We start from the raw sequence: 16033 nt of genomic DNA, 5'->3' as shown, positions 1-16033 counted from the left end.
TTCATACTGTATTATCTATAGATACTGGTTTGAGGTAAAATTTATAAATACACAGTGTCCTAAAAAAATGTATACCTGTATTGATGAAGTTTCAAAGAAATACACGCAAGTCAAACGCAATTACAAAAGTCACAATTACTCATTTACAGTGAGATCAGTTTGAGGAAGGATAAAATCGCCAGAATGGTCGGAAAAACCATTCCTGAAGAGAACGATCATCCACCGATTCTACAAGACAAAGGTATGTGATCATAAGGTATCAATAATCTCCTAAACAATGTACTCGGTAAATGACTTTTTTGTGGGACAAAAGAAAAGTTGAGCTACCTGCGTAATAGGCGAAAACTGAAAAAGTTCCGAAAAATTTAGAGCACAACTTTTTTTTTTTTGCAAATTGTATTTTCACACTTCCACAAGGAGTCCAAATAACATACCAAAAAAGCAGCTTTACATTTGCGATTTTAATGTAGAAATTGACTGACCTACTTTAATTGTCTCAAAATATCTTTTTGATCTTTATTAACGCCGTTAATTCACCCATCTCCTCAATTGTTCACTTTATTTTAATTTTGGAAATTTGTCCGTATCATAATAATCGTTGGTGTTTTTTTATTGGCATAAAAAAACGAATATACAGAAAGTTCGATTTACATCTACGCATATAAATATCACGAGTATGAAAAGAGTACATGCGTTATGCAATGCATCTAAGTAAGAGGTATTATAGGTGTTATAAGAAATTACAAAAGTGACTTTTATCGTGGCTTATATCTGTTGTAGTTCATCTATTCAACTAAGAAACTCTCACTATCCAAGCGTCTTACAACTATCCCAACGCATATCGAAGCTTCAACACATGTATATAAAAAATCTCGCTTAGAAACATTGCTTAACGCATGTATTCTGTCATACTCGTGATATTTATATGCCTAGATGTAAATCGAACATTCTGTATACCTTTTTTTTTTGAGACATTCTGTGCATACGTACGATATGTCGTCTATCATTCACTATCTCTAATGAGATTTTAATTGGTTGCTTTTTTTTCCATTCTTTCCTTTTAATATAAACAAAACATAATATTTTGAAATCTATAAAAACTGAAATCGAAATCATTATTATATTTTTATTTTTAATATTACTAACTCGACGACCCCCACATAAAATAAATAACTACATAATTTTGTGTAGTAAAAAACACATATTAAAATGTATACAAATACGTTTTTAAAATTATTTTTAACAATTATTAGTTTAATAGTTTTAATAAATAATGTTCAAAGTGACGAATGCTTCAAAGCGCCAAATGTTTGTCCCAATGAAAATGTAACATTTTGGCTATATACAAGGTAAGTTTTTGAATTATTATGTTCTTATTCTTGTACAAATATTTCCTACTTCTAACAATAATATAATCATTTTGCGTTAAAATTACGTTCAACGGAAGTGGCAAATATAGGAAACTTATAGTTACGTCATGTCCGTCCGTTCGTGTGTTGATGAAATTGCAGATATCGTTGGGCAGGTGTATACACAAGAAAAAAAAATTCAATGCCTTTCTGTTCGTAAAAATAAACCCTTTTAAAGGTAAAAAAATATTTGTACACGTTTTGGTTCTTTAAAAATATTTAGAGAGCTGAAAAAAATTTAAATTGAAAAAAAGAATGAGAGGTATCGTGGCACACCCGGTAGGAGCTATGCCCCTTTCGTACAAATAACTGTATTAGTAATTAATTATAAATATAAGCTTTGTGGTACGCTTACTTGCAGGTTTTTTTATTTTTTCTCCCTCGATACTTTTTGCATTTCTGTGCGTTGGTAATTTTACGCTTAATTTGTTTTTTATTTTTTCATTTTTTCTTGCACGATACTGTTTGCATATCTGTGCATTGGTAACTCTGAAAATTTAAAGTATTAATTTAAGAAGTCAAATACTTGTTTTATTGTTTAAACAATTAAATATTATAGCTACTTTAACTCGATACTTTATGAATTAATTCTAATATTAGTTTAAAAAAGACATACTTCTGATTTAGTGAGTCAACCCAATATGTACGCAGTTTACATTTTGTTTGGTCAGGATATTTATTATGACGTGGGTGAAATTTTGATTGCAAAATTTCAGGACATGCAAGTAAAGCGTTAAATAAACGCTTTTAAAAACATCGTAGGGGATGATGAATTTGGTAATAGAAATTCGGCAGAAAGAAATAATGTAAACATGGTGGAAACGTTGTAAAAATAAATTGATGTACACCCTTTTTAGAGCCTTAAATTTTAAAATTTTAACAAATAAATAAACACTTTTCAAAGTATATGCTACAAAATTTCGTTTTGTATCTCATAGGAAAAAATTTTTTTTCATAAAAGCGTCAACTTTGAAAAGTTTTTTTACTTAAATTCTGTTTTAGCTTTTAATTTAGCTTTCCCGTATGTGATTTTCTAATTATTATTGTTAATTTCAGGAATGAACAAAATGGTAAAGAAATAGATATACACAATTTTAAAAATTTAAATAAACAATTGCTAGACAAAGACAAAAGGATAAAAATTTTAATTCATGGCTTTAGATCGAATCGAAATGATGCTTTTAATATGGAAACACGTAAAGGTATTACACTTTTTTTGTTTTAAAAATAATTGACCTTCAAACTTTTTTGGTAAAAATAAATATTATCTCAATTAATTTTTTTATAAACATATATGATCTCACATAGGTTCGTCCTCTCATGAGATGAATATACATTGGTCATAGCCGGTTACGAGTATTCAAAAACCGGTTGCCTCAGAGATGAGTGAATTAACAAGACAAAAATTTTAGGTCTTTCCATTTGTTTTCATTTCTAATACTTGAGCAAATGGAGCAAATAATTCTAAGTCTAAGAAACGAAGATTTTTACGGGACTCGTCTCAAAATATGTGTATGAGTGTGTAGAACAAAGTCATATTGCTTTGAAAGTGTGCTTTTGCATTCGTCTAAAAATTTGCCTAAGCTAATTCTGCAAAAAAAAAAAAAAAAAAAAAAAAAAATCATGAAATATGAGGAAAAAACCAAATGGACCTTATATTTTGGACTATTTTAAGAATTTTTTGGATTGTGGAATTTTTTCTTAAAACTCACCGTTTTGGAGAAAAATAAACCTAATTTTGATGAATCGAAAAATTTTGAAAATACTCATTTAGCAAAAATTTTTATAAATATAATTGTTTTTCTAGCACTCTTTCAATTAGACGATTTCTACGTAATATCCGTAAATTGGACACCACTTACACAAAATGGTTGCCGTGAAACAAGCTCATTAAATACACGTGTCGTTGGTAATTGTACAGCGAATTTCATTGAGAAAATTTTACAACATGGTATTTCATTAGAAAATATTCACGTTATTGGATTTAGTTTAGGCGCTCAAACTGCGGGATTTGTTACGCCAAATTTAAAAGATGGAAAGAAAGTATATAGAGTTACGGGTAAGATTAACAATTATTCTAGAAAAATGAGAAATTAGGCAACTTGTATGACGTAAATGTTAAGTGTTGTCAAATAATCGAAAACTATTATATATGCATAACCTATACGTTAATCAAGTTGCCTATTTATTAATTTTGTAAGGCAATTTTAACCATTCCATTGAATTAACAATTTATTGTTTATTAAGAAATAAAAACTTTTGCACCACTAACTCATGCCTTACAATTTAATCCACCTGATTCATACACCCGAAACAAATACTTAAAAAATGAGTTATAATTTTCTTTTCAAAATAGGTTTGGATCCAACTTTACCTCATTTCAATACAACAGATTTATCTCAACGTTTAGACGCATCCGATGGAGTTTGTGTTGATGTAATTCATACAGCAGCCGGTATTAGAGGTCAAATTGTACCATCTGGAACTATTGACTTTTATATGAATGACGCCCAGGATCAACCGGGTTGCAAAAAAGGCGATCAAAATGAAGGTAATGGCTTTAAAATTTGTTTTGTTAAACATTACATTATAATAATCCAGCCTGTAGAACTCGAGTCTACAGACAATGTGTACAGAGTATACAAACAATTAACTCAATTATTAAATTTCTTGTTTTTTTTTCCATATAGATAATCCACATATATGTAGTCATAAACGATCATTCGAATATTTTGCTGAAAGTGTTAATTCAAAGGTTGGATTTGATGGGCATGAATGTGAATTTAAAGATGATTTGCCGCTAGTAAATTGTGCTGAAGAAACAACTGTACCGGCTGGTTATCATACATTTTGTGGGTATGTATCTAATAACAAGCACGGCATAAAAAGCTAATCGAATAGAATCCATAAAAAAGCTTTTTGAGGAATTAATTTCCAGGAAGCTTCTTAATGCCTTCATTTGGTTCTAAGACTTCTAAATGCGGGTAATCCGAGTTTGCCCAATAACAGGAGGTGTACATAACTTTTGGGAGCCAAATAACTGAGAAAAGTGCAAAAATTTTGCAGTTATTTGGCTCTCAAAAGTAATGCACATGTCTTGTGATTGGGAAACCTAGGATTACACGCATTTAGAACCCAATGAAGGTATTAAAACGATTTCCAGCTTGTTGGAAATTATCTTATATTATGGTATTTATTCTTATATGTTACATATTGCTATATTATGTTATATTCTTACTTACCTGTAATACAAGTTGCCTATTAATATAAATAGATCGGTTCATAATTTAATTCTTATTATAATCAAAAAATATATTATTTTATTTTTCGCAGCAATAGTGGAGTATATCAAGTTAATACAGCAGCAAAATCACCATTTGCTCTTGGAAAAAACGCATGATGTGTGGTGTGAATTAATAAGTGATAATTAATATTTTTGTATGATTTTTTACAAAATTTTATACATGTTTAAATAAACGATGACTTTTTTTTTATAAATATGTGTATATGATTTATTTTCAACCAATCAAAATGTAACATATTATCTTTTAACAAGAATATGGACATAAAATTTTAAAAATATTTGTAGATGACTGATATCGAATTTGTTATATTACCCAGAAAAATGTAAAAGTAAACTTGATACCATATCAAAATTTGAAAGTTAAAATAAAATTGATCATAAAATGAAGAAGTTAGAAGTCTGTCTTTTTCTTGCAAAACAGAGTAATTTCTATGGCGATACTCATACTTTTAAAAGTAAGTATCTTCTTCATTGTTTAATTAGGAATTTTAAACGTTCATATTTTGCGTACGTGCATAGATTTTCAAAAACCTATGCACGAAGAAGAGAGAACTTGGTCCCTGGTGATCTATTCGTGCAGTGAGAATTGTTCACCTGAAGTAATTTAAAAAAATTTAGTCATCATCTCCATTAAATATTATGTTTTCTTATCAAATTAAATTGAAACCTGAAATTTTATTACTTTCCAAGAGAAAAACCCTTTTTTTCGACGTTTTTATAGCTTTGCTTATCTTTGCAGCCCTTCAAAATCTAGAGGGTGGAAAATCGATGTGAAGGTTTGATTAGTGTCAAGCAAGAGAGGTATCAAGTTTTCCTTCCTCATTTCCTTCCTCAAATAACTGGGAGAACAGTGAGTTTTACATGTTTTTAATGGATAAATCACGAACTTTGCAGTTGATTATTTCGGAATCAAAAATTCTGCAACTTCGGGATCTCACAGCTAACATTATTCTGAGTCTGTGAAAAATCAAATAGGCCCAATATGTCGACAAGTGAATTCAAGCTGGAAATACCTTAATCACAAATTCTCTCTATAAATTTTATTCGGGACAATCAAAATTGCCTTGAAATGTTAATATTTTACAAACTCACAGTATGTATACCTACTTGTTTATGAACTTTTTGGTAAAAATGTTTATTTTAACTTATGTAATGATTTTAAAAATTACAGAGTTGTAACTAGGAAAAAAGGGCGCTTGATTCGAAATTTGAAACGAAGAAGCCTTAAGTGTTAAGTACTAAGGTAGTACGAGCACCAAGGAAAGTTTAGACTTGTGGTTGAAATTATTTGTACCTTATTTTCAACTTTGATGAAGAATTTTGTTATAACTTCATGAATGTAGAAGAAAAATAAGAATAAAATTTTTCGATATCTGTCTTGGTTTTCGATATATCGAAAGCTAAATAATTAATACAAAATTTTCGATATTTTGAAATACTCCAAATATCGTAAAATTTTATTCTTACTTTTCGTCTTATATTGTCAAGTTAAAACAAAAATTCATAATCAAAATTGAAAATATATTTTCTTTTTTCATTTGTGTCCCCACTACCGTACATCATACATCCTTAATTGCTCGGGCACAACAAATCCGAACCTGTTAAATAATTTTCAAAAAATATTTACAATTAAAGACTTTTGATTACGTAAATTTAAAAAAAAAAAAACATTTATTCGTCTCAATTCAACACAAAAATATATTATTTTAAAAATTTCACTTCTGAAATTTAGTTCATTTAGCTACATCGCGCAAAAAACTTGTTAAATATATTTGTAATAAAAAATGTCGGATCAAGAAAAAAATAGTGAGGACGAGACGACAAAAAAAATTGAAACAAAAAAAATTAAAAAAACTAAAGCAACAGACGAGAAAAAAGTATCAGAAGAGAAAAAAGAATCCGAAGAGAAAAAAGAATCAGTAAAAAAAAATGCAACATCAAGTCATCCTTCTACGTCTCAAATGGTTTTGGATGCCTTAAATTCATTGGAAAAACGTAGGAAAGGTCAATCATTGCACGCCATTAAAACACACATCGGTGCAAAATATCTGATTGACATTGAAAAATATAAACGATTCATCAATAGTTATTTGGATAAAGCTGTAAAAAACGGTGAAATTATACAAATTAAAGGATCTTATAAATTACCAAAAGATAAACCAAAAAAAGCGAAAAAAAATGAAAATAGTGAGAGTAATGAAAAAGATCCCGAACCAACAGAAGCAAGTGAAAAAAAACCAAAAAAAAAGGTAATAATAAAACAATCAAGTGTCGACTCGAATAATGGCAAGAAAAAGAAAGCAACTTTAAACGTAAAGAGGCGTTCATCTGTACCATCAGCAATGCTTAATAAAAAATCAAAAGAAAAAAAAAGTGATACAAAAGATGACAAAAAAGTGGAAAAATCAAAAAAGAAAAATGTTGAAGAACAACCACATAAAACATCACCAAAAAAAGTTGGCAAAGAAAATAAACCGCCATCGGCTAAGAAAGCTCCCAAAATTAAAAAAGATAACAACCAATCATCCTCGTCTGATGTTTTTTAGGTATCTTTTTTTTTTTTTTAATTTTAATATAATTAACTAAAAATGTTTGATATATAATTTTTAATTTTAATGTATTAATTTATTTTTATAATAAAATTTTAATTCAAGATACAAATTGATTTTTTATTTAGATAAATTTTACTATTTCAGATTTCAATACATTAATAGCTCTGGAGCCTGAGACATAATAAAAAAAACTTTTAACAAAAAAAAAACCGACTTCATAAAACAAACAATTCTAAAACAAATAAATATGCACTAAAAAGTAAAAAATAACAAAAATATAATGTAGTTACAATTATTGTTATTTTTGGAGTCGGTGTCAGCCAAGGAAACATCTGTGACAGAACAGTTTGTAAAATTAACTTGGCTGATTTGGCTGACACCGACTCCAAAAATAACAATAATTAATAACTACATTATATTTTTGTTATTTTTTACTTTTTAGTGCATATTTATTTGTTTTCGAATTGTTTGTTTTTTTAAGTCGGTTTGTTTTTTGTTTTATTTTATGATTTTTAGTGAAGTACACTAACTAATTTATCACTAAAAAAAGAATCATCGAAATCGGTTGGCGTGATACTGAGTTATTCGTCCATTTGAAGAGAACTGGACCAAATTGAAATAGGACCACACGGGAAGCACTAGCTTTCAAATAGATAAAACATCATCAAAATCGGTTCACCCTGTCAAAAGTTCTAAGGTAACAAACATAAGGAAAAAAAAAAATACAGACGAATTGTGAACTTCTTTCTTTTTTGTTTGAAGACGGTTAAAAACTGTACTTACACGGATTTAAAAATTTCGTATATGAATCAATACTATTTAACGATAGGTACAATATGGACTAAGTATGCCAGGGTTTATCATGGCATCAATATTTTTTATTTTTTAACGGTGTGGCAGATATTTTTGTCAAGTTTCGAAAGTGGAACTCATAACGAACAAAAAAAAAAGTAATTCCGCGATAAGGGTAAAATATATTGGCTTTATATATTAAAAATCGGTATGACAGAACTTTTTATCACGATAAGAGGTTGTCACACCAAATTTTCCTGATAAAATAGATAAAATTTGCAATAAAATTGTCTCTTAATTTCCATGAAAGTGCAATTATTAAAAATATAAAAATTTATTATTATTTAATTTATTTTTGCTGCCAGTGTAAGTGCATTTTTTACTGTCACGGGCTCCCCGCTTATTTTATTAATTTACCAAAATGTTTTCCTAAATATTTATTTTTTTTAGGAATTGATGATAAAATAGGTTTTGTTTTTATTATTTTTTTCGTAAATTTAAATGTTATTCAATTAATTGTTTTCATAATAAATTTTTATTTAAAAAAAAAAAAGCTATAAATTATTTTATTTTTGCTTAGAAACTTTTTTTTTTTAATTTTTACTTTCAACTCTTTCCCAGGCGAAAATTTTCGGAAGAAAATAGTAACCAAAAAGTATTGCCATTTTATCCCATATAAATGTTTTAGTTTATAAAAAAAACAATGAAATTACTGATATCCAACCTATGCAAAGTATTTCAACAATTAACTCAGTCAATTTTTTATTTTCACTTGTTATAATAAAATTTTAATTCAAATTCAAGCTATAAAAGGTTTTTTGATTGATTTTCGAAGTTTCTAGTATCAAATTCTTGAAATATGCTGCCGAAAATTATAGGTTCTATTACAAGTCGCATTTCAGGAGGATCACATACACTCTCAGTATCATGCATCCATTTAATATTCCCTTAAAAATTTTTGGATTTCATGTAAAGTTTTTCCTTTTGTTTCTGGTACAAAAAAATACGTACCAATACCACTTAAAATACATCCACAAACAAGCAAATAATAAACATTATGGATCCCCATGAGAGCACATAAATCTGGATAAATTTTGCTACAAACGCTACTCATTATAGATCCATAACAAATAATAAACAATGAAGCGAAACTTTTTATATTTGTCGAAAATGATTCGCTTATATAAACGTATGGTATTGGACAAATTCCAAATAATGCTGTTACTTGATGCAAAATCAATCCAATAAGTGGCAAAAGAGAAAAAGAACTTATATATTCGTAGTTGAGGTAATCCATATGAAAATATACCGCGATTAATAAAAATGGAATGGTTGTTCCAAAAGTGGAACAAAGTAATATTGGCCTTCGACCATACGAATCGACAAAAAAACATCCCAAAAAAAGAAACATCAAACCAATACTCTGAATTATAATTCCACTTACATTGGGATCGATAAATGAGTTTGACTTTTCTAATGTAAGTTGAGCATAAACGAGTACAGGAACGACTCCAGTTAGATGTTGTATTGACATAACTCCTAAACATAGAATAAAGCTAACTCTATTATTTCTAGTGCGAAATATTTCGGTGAAACTATGCACCTCATTTTGTTCAGCTTGAACTATTCTCTTCAATTTTTCCAAATGTTTCTCAATTTCATTGTTTTGATTTAAAATTCGTAAAGATTTCCCGGCATTTGTTGATTGATTTTTTATTAAAAAATAGTACGGTGATTCTGGCATCCAAATAAAAACCAAAACTAAAAATGTGGGTATTGTTAATGCAATCCATGCGTTTGACGATATTGAAACATATGGCACAAGCGCTGTTTCGAGCACTAATCCAGCATGATGTTGTAGAATAGAAAGCATTCCCATAACTCCACGAAATTTTGGTGACGATATTTCACCTACATACATCGGTATAACAGCAAATACAGCCCCACCAGTTATACCCCTAACAAATTGTGCTGCGCATAAGCAATAAATATCTTTTGCCAATATAACTGCAATCCATGTAAATATTTCTGGTATAGCTATGAGCAAAATTGTCTTTTTACGTCCAATTTTATTCGCTAATATTGCACCAAATATTGGACCAATTCCACCACCAAATGGTACCATTGAAGCTAACCAAGATATTTCTGTTGATGTGAGTGGTATGTCTGAATTATTTGACGATAACTTTAAGATCGTTGGTCCTACCCAGCCAGTATGCATTCCAGTAATGAACATTAGCAAACTTGCTAAAACATAATAAATTAAAAATTCGAATGAAGGCTTCAGGATTCCATTTGAGGGTAGTCAATAGTTTCGGGGAGTGTCAAAGCGGAGTGCTTGCTTGCTTATGCCGCGCCGGGTCCCGGAACACAGATGATTCATAGGCGGGAGAGTGAAGAATAATGATATAAAGAGCCTCTATTCATGTTATTTACAACTGAAACCGTATGTTCTCTTGTTTCAATAGAATCGTATAGTTTCATTTGGTTATCATTTTTCCCCCGAGAGACATCTGTACCTCCGGATTTCGAGATGTTCTCAAGGAAGGCACACAACACAATATTTACAAGATATTTCAATAACTATGTTAATTATATTATCGATTTCTTTTAATTTTTTTATACATACCAACATATATAATTCCAAACTGAATCAAAAATTGTCTGGAAAACCACGATTTCTCTGACCAAATATTTGAGTCCATATGATTTTGTTCATCTTCAAAAGTTTTATCTATTTCAAATGGCGTCAATTTTTTGGTAGATAAGAAGCTTTCCTTTTTATTATGTTCAATTTTTGTTTTCAATTGTTCAATATTTTTTGGATTTGAAGCTGATAAAGTTTCTGATAATTTTGAGTATGAATAGATTAAATTCATTGAAGTTTTATTTTGCTCCATCTAAAAAACAAAATGATTAATTGAGTACATTGAGAAGAGAAGAAGCAAAATTGCAACTTAACTGGAATAGTGATACTCTCTGATTTTTTTTGAAATAATTTGTGGATTCGATAGATTTTGATCAAAAATGACGATACAAATAATTTTCAAGTTCGGAAAACCACATTTAGTTGAGACTGGTTGCTCCCATCAATTATTTAAGAATGTTCGCAAATTAAGGCACAGTTTGGTGAGGTCACGTGAAGCAGTTTTATTTATATGGCAGACAGTGGATTTCTCTCAATCATATTACGTTTCATCCGATTTCATCGTATAACGATTCATCCGTTTAGAAGCTACGATGCCACAGACAGACACACAGACACGTTATACTTATAACATCCGTTTTTGTTATTCAGGAGTTAAAAATTTAAAATAATGTCACCAGTGTAAAAATGAATTTAACAAAACTAAAGTCTAGTTCAAAAGAAGGAACTTAATGAACGTTTTATAAAATATTGTAATTCGTGTTCATTGACAACGGAAATTTCACGAATACATTTAAAATAAAAAATTTTAATTGCTTGCTTCTCCTTCACATTTTTTATTCCTTATAAAAGCGTAGTCCAGTTAAAAAAAGTTTTTTTTTTTGCTCATTTGTAATAATTACTCTTTTTCCAATATCAATTTATCGGTGCATGGTAAATTATGCAATAATTTTACATTTGTAAAATAGTCTGCAACTTGTTTTGGCACTTCTGGTGTTAGATCTCATGCTTTTTTCTTCATTCTTACGCTCTACCACTATTTTAAGGGGTTTCTTCAAATATAAGACTTCTAGCAATACCATAGAAAATTATCTATTTCGTCTACCTTAAAAATTGCAAATAATAGAAAAAGTTTTTAAGGTTCATTTTTTACATTTAAATTTTCTTTTTAAATCTCTAACAATTTACAAAATGGGTCTAATCCGTAGTAATCGACGTTATTTTGCGCAAACCAAAGCCAGGAAGAAGAAAGTGATTCTATAAGGGATTATTTAAATAAAAAGTTAATTATTTATTAATGAAAAATTATATTCAAGTTTATAATTTACATTTGAAATTATATTTAATTTGAAAATTAGATTTTTAATTTCAATAATCAGTCCTTTAAGAATTTATAATAGAATATTAGGATTAGGATACCAAAAAAAAAAGTAAGAATAATCACTCCCTCAAAAAGCAAAAAGGGAGGCATATCAACTCGTGCCTTATAGAATCACGTGCCAAACTTATAAAGCTTTAGTATTATATTTTTTTTACGATTTGCCAACTATCAAAATACGTAAAATGAGACGAAAGGCGGGAGCAGGTAGGAGCAACTAGCGGTAATACAAAACCAAAGCTTGTACTTTGTTAAAATTTGAAAATGCTGCCGAAAATTTTCAGTTATATTACTTTGCCATACACAAGGATCGTGGACCCATTTAATATTCCCTTAAAAATTTTTGGATTTCATGTAAAGTTTTTCCTTTTGTTTCTGGCACAAAAAAATACGTACCAATACCACTTAAAATACATCCACAAACAAGCAAATAATAAACATTATGGATCCCCATAAGAGCACACAAATCTGGATAAATTTTGCTGCAAACGCTACTCATTATAGATCCATAACAAATAATAAACAATGAAGCGAAACTTTTTATATTTGTCGAAAATGATTCGCTTATATAAACGTATGGTATTGGACAAATTCCAAATAATGAAGTTACTTGATGCAAAATCAATCCAATAAGTGGCAAAAGAGTAAAAGATCTTATATATTCGTAGTTGAGGTAATCCAAATGAAAATATACCGCGATTAATAGAAATGGAATGGTTGTTCCAAAAGTGGAACAAAGTAATATTGGTCTTCGACCATACGAATCGACAAAAAAACATCCCAAAAAAAGAAATATCAATCCAAAACTTCCAATTATAATTCCACTTATATTGGGATCGATAAATGAATTTGACTTTTCTAATGTAAGTTGAGTGTAAGCAAGTACAGGAACGAATCCAGTTAAAGGTTGTATTGACATAACTCCTAAGCATAGAATAAAGCTAACTCGATTATTTCTGGTGCGAAATATTTCGGTGAAACTATGCACCTCATTTTGTTCAGCTTGTACTATTCTCTTCAACTTTTCCAAATGTTTGTCAATTTCATCGTTTTGATTTAAAATTCGCAAAGATTTCCCCGCATTTGATGCTTGATTTTTCAATATAAAATAGTACGGTGATTCTGGCATCCAAATAAAAACTAAAACCAAAAACGTGAGAATCGATAATGCAATCCATGCGTTTGCTGATACTGAAACAAATGGTACAAGTGCTATTTCGAGCACGAAACCAGCATGATATTGTAGAATAAAAACTATTCCCAAAACTCCACGAAATTTTGGTGACGATATTTCACCTACATACATCGGTATAACAGCAAATGCAGCTCCACCAGTTATACCCCTAACAAATTGTGCTGCGCATAAGCAATAAATATCTTTTGCCAATATAACTGCAATCCATGTAAATATTTCTGGTATAGCTATGAGCAAAATTGTCTTTTTACGTCCAATTTTATTCGCTAATATTGCACCAAATATTGGACCAATTCCACCACCAAATGGTACCATTGAAGCTAACCAGGATATTTCTGTTGATGTGAGTGGTATGTCTGAATCATTTGACGATAACTTTAAGATTGTTGGTCCTACCCAGCCAGTATGCATTCCAGTAATGAACATTAACAAACTTGCTAAAACATAATAAATTAAAGCATGAGATTCATATATCAAGATGCTCTGTAATATCACGAATCGAGAAGTGGGTAGGACAAGAGAAAAGATTTATGTTTTGTAGCAATTTGGAGTTTTGAGAATCTGGTTTCTTGTTTCAATAGAATTTTATTGTTTCATTTGGTTATAACAGCATCCGGGTTTCGAGATGTTCTCAAGGAAGGCACACAAGACAATATATTCAGGATATTTCAAAAAATAACTATGTTAATTATATAATCGATTTCTTTTAATTTTTTTTTACATACCAACATATATAATTCCAAACTGTATCAAAAATTGTCTGGAAAACCACGATTTCTCTGACCAAATATTTGAGTCCATATGATTTTGTCCATCTTCAAAAGATGTATCTATTTCAATTGGCATCAAATTTTTGGTAGATAGAAAACTTTCCTTTTTATTATGTTCAATTTTTGTTTCAAATTGTTCAAAATTTTTTGGGTTTGAAGCTGGTAAAGTATCTGGTAATTTGGAGTACGAACAGATTAAATTCATTGAAGTTTTATTTTGCTCCATCTAAAAAGCAAAATAATTAATTGAGTACATTAAGAACAGAAGAAACAAAATTACCACTTTACTGGAATTGAGATACCCCAAGACTTTTTTTTGAAATAATTTGTGGAATCGATAGATTTTGATCAAAAATGACGAAACAAATTATTTTCAATATCAGAAAACCGCAATGAACTGATACTGATTGAGTTGGAATAATTATTTCTTTCCCATTATACCACCACCAATTATTTTAGAATGGTCGCAAATTGTGACATAGTTTGGTGAGGTCACGTGAAGCAATTTTATGTATATGGCAGATATTGGATAACGCAGGTATTTGGTAAATTCTGTATAGTTTTTTTGAATAGTGAAGGCGAGTTTGTACGCCGTTACTGCAAAAAAGCTTGCCGAAAATTTTTGTGCAATCATTTTTATGAACGCCTGGCTTCTTTATATTGAGATAGCATCGTTCAAGAAGATCTGCTCAGTCATTGGAATATCATCACCTCTTTTCTAGTTGTTACGAAACCTCGAACTTAAAAAATTACTAAGAACACTCTCGATCATATTACCTTTCATTCGGTTTCATCATATTACGATTCATCCGTTTAGAAGCTGCAATGTCACAGAATGTTATATACTTATAACATTCGTCTTTGTTATTCGAGAGTTGAAAATTTTAAAATAATGCCACTAGTCTAAAAATGAATTTAACAAAACTAAAGTCTAGTTCAAATGAAGGAACATCATTTTAAAACTACGTTTTATAAAATTTTATAATTTATACTCATTGACAACAGAAATTTTACGAATACCTTTAAAATTAAAAATTTAAATTGCTTGCATCTCCTTGTCATTTTTTATTCCTTATAAAAGCGTAGTCCAGTTAAAAAAGTTTTTAAAAAAATATCATAAATTTAAATAATAGGTTTATTAGGAAAACATGTAAGTTTTTACAGATGCTCTCCTAATACTCTAGACATATAATTACTAATTTAAATACATGTTCTTTTAATTAGTATTAATTTAAGAAATTTTGTTTTTTTTTTTACCACTTTTCTACGAAATTATATGTTTGTGTTGAACGGGTCGTGTTAGTTATTGTATTAATTTTGTTCGGAAATACCAGAATCTGTTTAACTTTAATGTAAACTCAAATGTGAAGTGTAAAGCAAGCATTGGCAAACGGGACTATAGAGAAGTCCCAAGGATTTTTTACCTGCTTTTTTTCTACCAATCTCATTACTATTAGAGAAACTGAGATACGCAGAAGAGTTGTATACCCGTCTCGCTTCCTCCTCTATGAGCAATTAGAATTAAGTTATAACAATGGTGACTTCCACTTAAAATAACTCTCCTATGCCTGCTGTCAAGTAAATTATTTTAGTTTTAGCCAGGCATAAGTATCATGAAAGCGACTCTATAATTCAGTTATCTACTTTATTTTTATAAATCTGAATATCTCTATATATTATAAATGCGAAAGTATGCATGTTTGTTTGTTTGTTTGTTACGCTTTCACGCTAAAATTAGCGAATGGTTTTTAATGAAACTGTACAGCAATATAACTAATACTTCAGAATAACACATGAGATATAATTTATAAAGATATATTAATCAAAAATTTAAAAATTAATTGAATTTGACATTTGACATTACCATAAATTATAGATTTCTGTAAAAGTAGTCATTTGACATTACTTCATAAAAGAAGTACTATGGGTTTATGAACAGGGGCATAATGAAAATGACCAAAATACTTAAATAATGTCACTATACAA

At 29.3% G+C, this 16033-nt stretch overlaps 4 protein-coding genes across 7 annotated transcripts; 2 read left to right on the top strand and 2 right to left on the bottom strand.

Moving 5' to 3' along the window:
* Positions 1-1152: 1152 nt before the first annotated feature.
* Positions 1153-4884, top strand: LOC123305172 (phospholipase A1-like). The gene is made up of 6 exons (XM_044886807.1): positions 1153-1349; positions 2466-2611; positions 3217-3468; positions 3766-3960; positions 4100-4265; positions 4743-4884. The coding sequence occupies exons 1-6, from the start codon at positions 1210-1212 to the stop codon at positions 4807-4809; spliced, it is 966 nt and encodes a 321-aa protein (XP_044742742.1). The 5' UTR covers positions 1153-1209; the 3' UTR covers positions 4810-4884.
* A 1520-nt stretch (positions 4885-6404) lies between these two features.
* Positions 6405-7290, top strand: LOC123305545 (histone H1.1-like). 4 transcript variants are annotated; one of them, XM_044887299.1, is made up of 2 exons: positions 6405-6873; positions 6979-7259. In XM_044887299.1, the coding sequence occupies exons 1-2, from the start codon at positions 6498-6500 to the stop codon at positions 7257-7259; spliced, it is 657 nt and encodes a 218-aa protein (XP_044743234.1). In that variant the 5' UTR covers positions 6405-6497. The 4 variants fall into 4 exon arrangements, with proteins under 4 accessions (XP_044743234.1, XP_044743232.1, XP_044743231.1 ...); XM_044887297.1 differs by having other exon boundaries at positions 6413-6600; positions 6634-7259; XM_044887298.1 differs by having other exon boundaries at positions 6414-6580; positions 6617-7259.
* Positions 7291-8994: 1704 nt separating this feature from the next.
* On the bottom strand, positions 8995-10957 carry LOC123294977 (facilitated trehalose transporter Tret1-like). The gene is made up of 4 exons (XM_044876170.1): positions 10687-10957; positions 9723-10304; positions 9467-9596; positions 8995-9076 (listed from the first exon to the last, which is right to left on the bottom strand). Exons 1-4 carry the CDS (start codon positions 10955-10957, stop codon positions 8995-8997), a joined length of 1065 nt encoding a protein of 354 aa, XP_044732105.1.
* Positions 10958-12285: 1328 nt separating this feature from the next.
* Positions 12286-15495, bottom strand: LOC123294966 (facilitated trehalose transporter Tret1-like). Its single transcript, XM_044876159.1, has 3 exons — positions 15472-15495; positions 14003-14273; positions 12286-13714 (listed from the first exon to the last, which is right to left on the bottom strand). Exons 1-3 carry the CDS (start codon positions 15493-15495, stop codon positions 12405-12407), a joined length of 1605 nt encoding a protein of 534 aa, XP_044732094.1. The 3' UTR covers positions 12286-12404.
* Positions 15496-16033: the final 538 nt, after the last annotated feature.

The sequence above is a fragment of the Chrysoperla carnea genome, chromosome 1, assembly GCF_905475395.1.
Source record: "Chrysoperla carnea chromosome 1, inChrCarn1.1, whole genome shotgun sequence".
In the NCBI taxonomy this organism is placed as follows: Eukaryota; Metazoa; Arthropoda; class Insecta; order Neuroptera; family Chrysopidae; genus Chrysoperla; species Chrysoperla carnea.
This window is presented reverse-complemented; position numbering and strand designations above follow the sequence as displayed.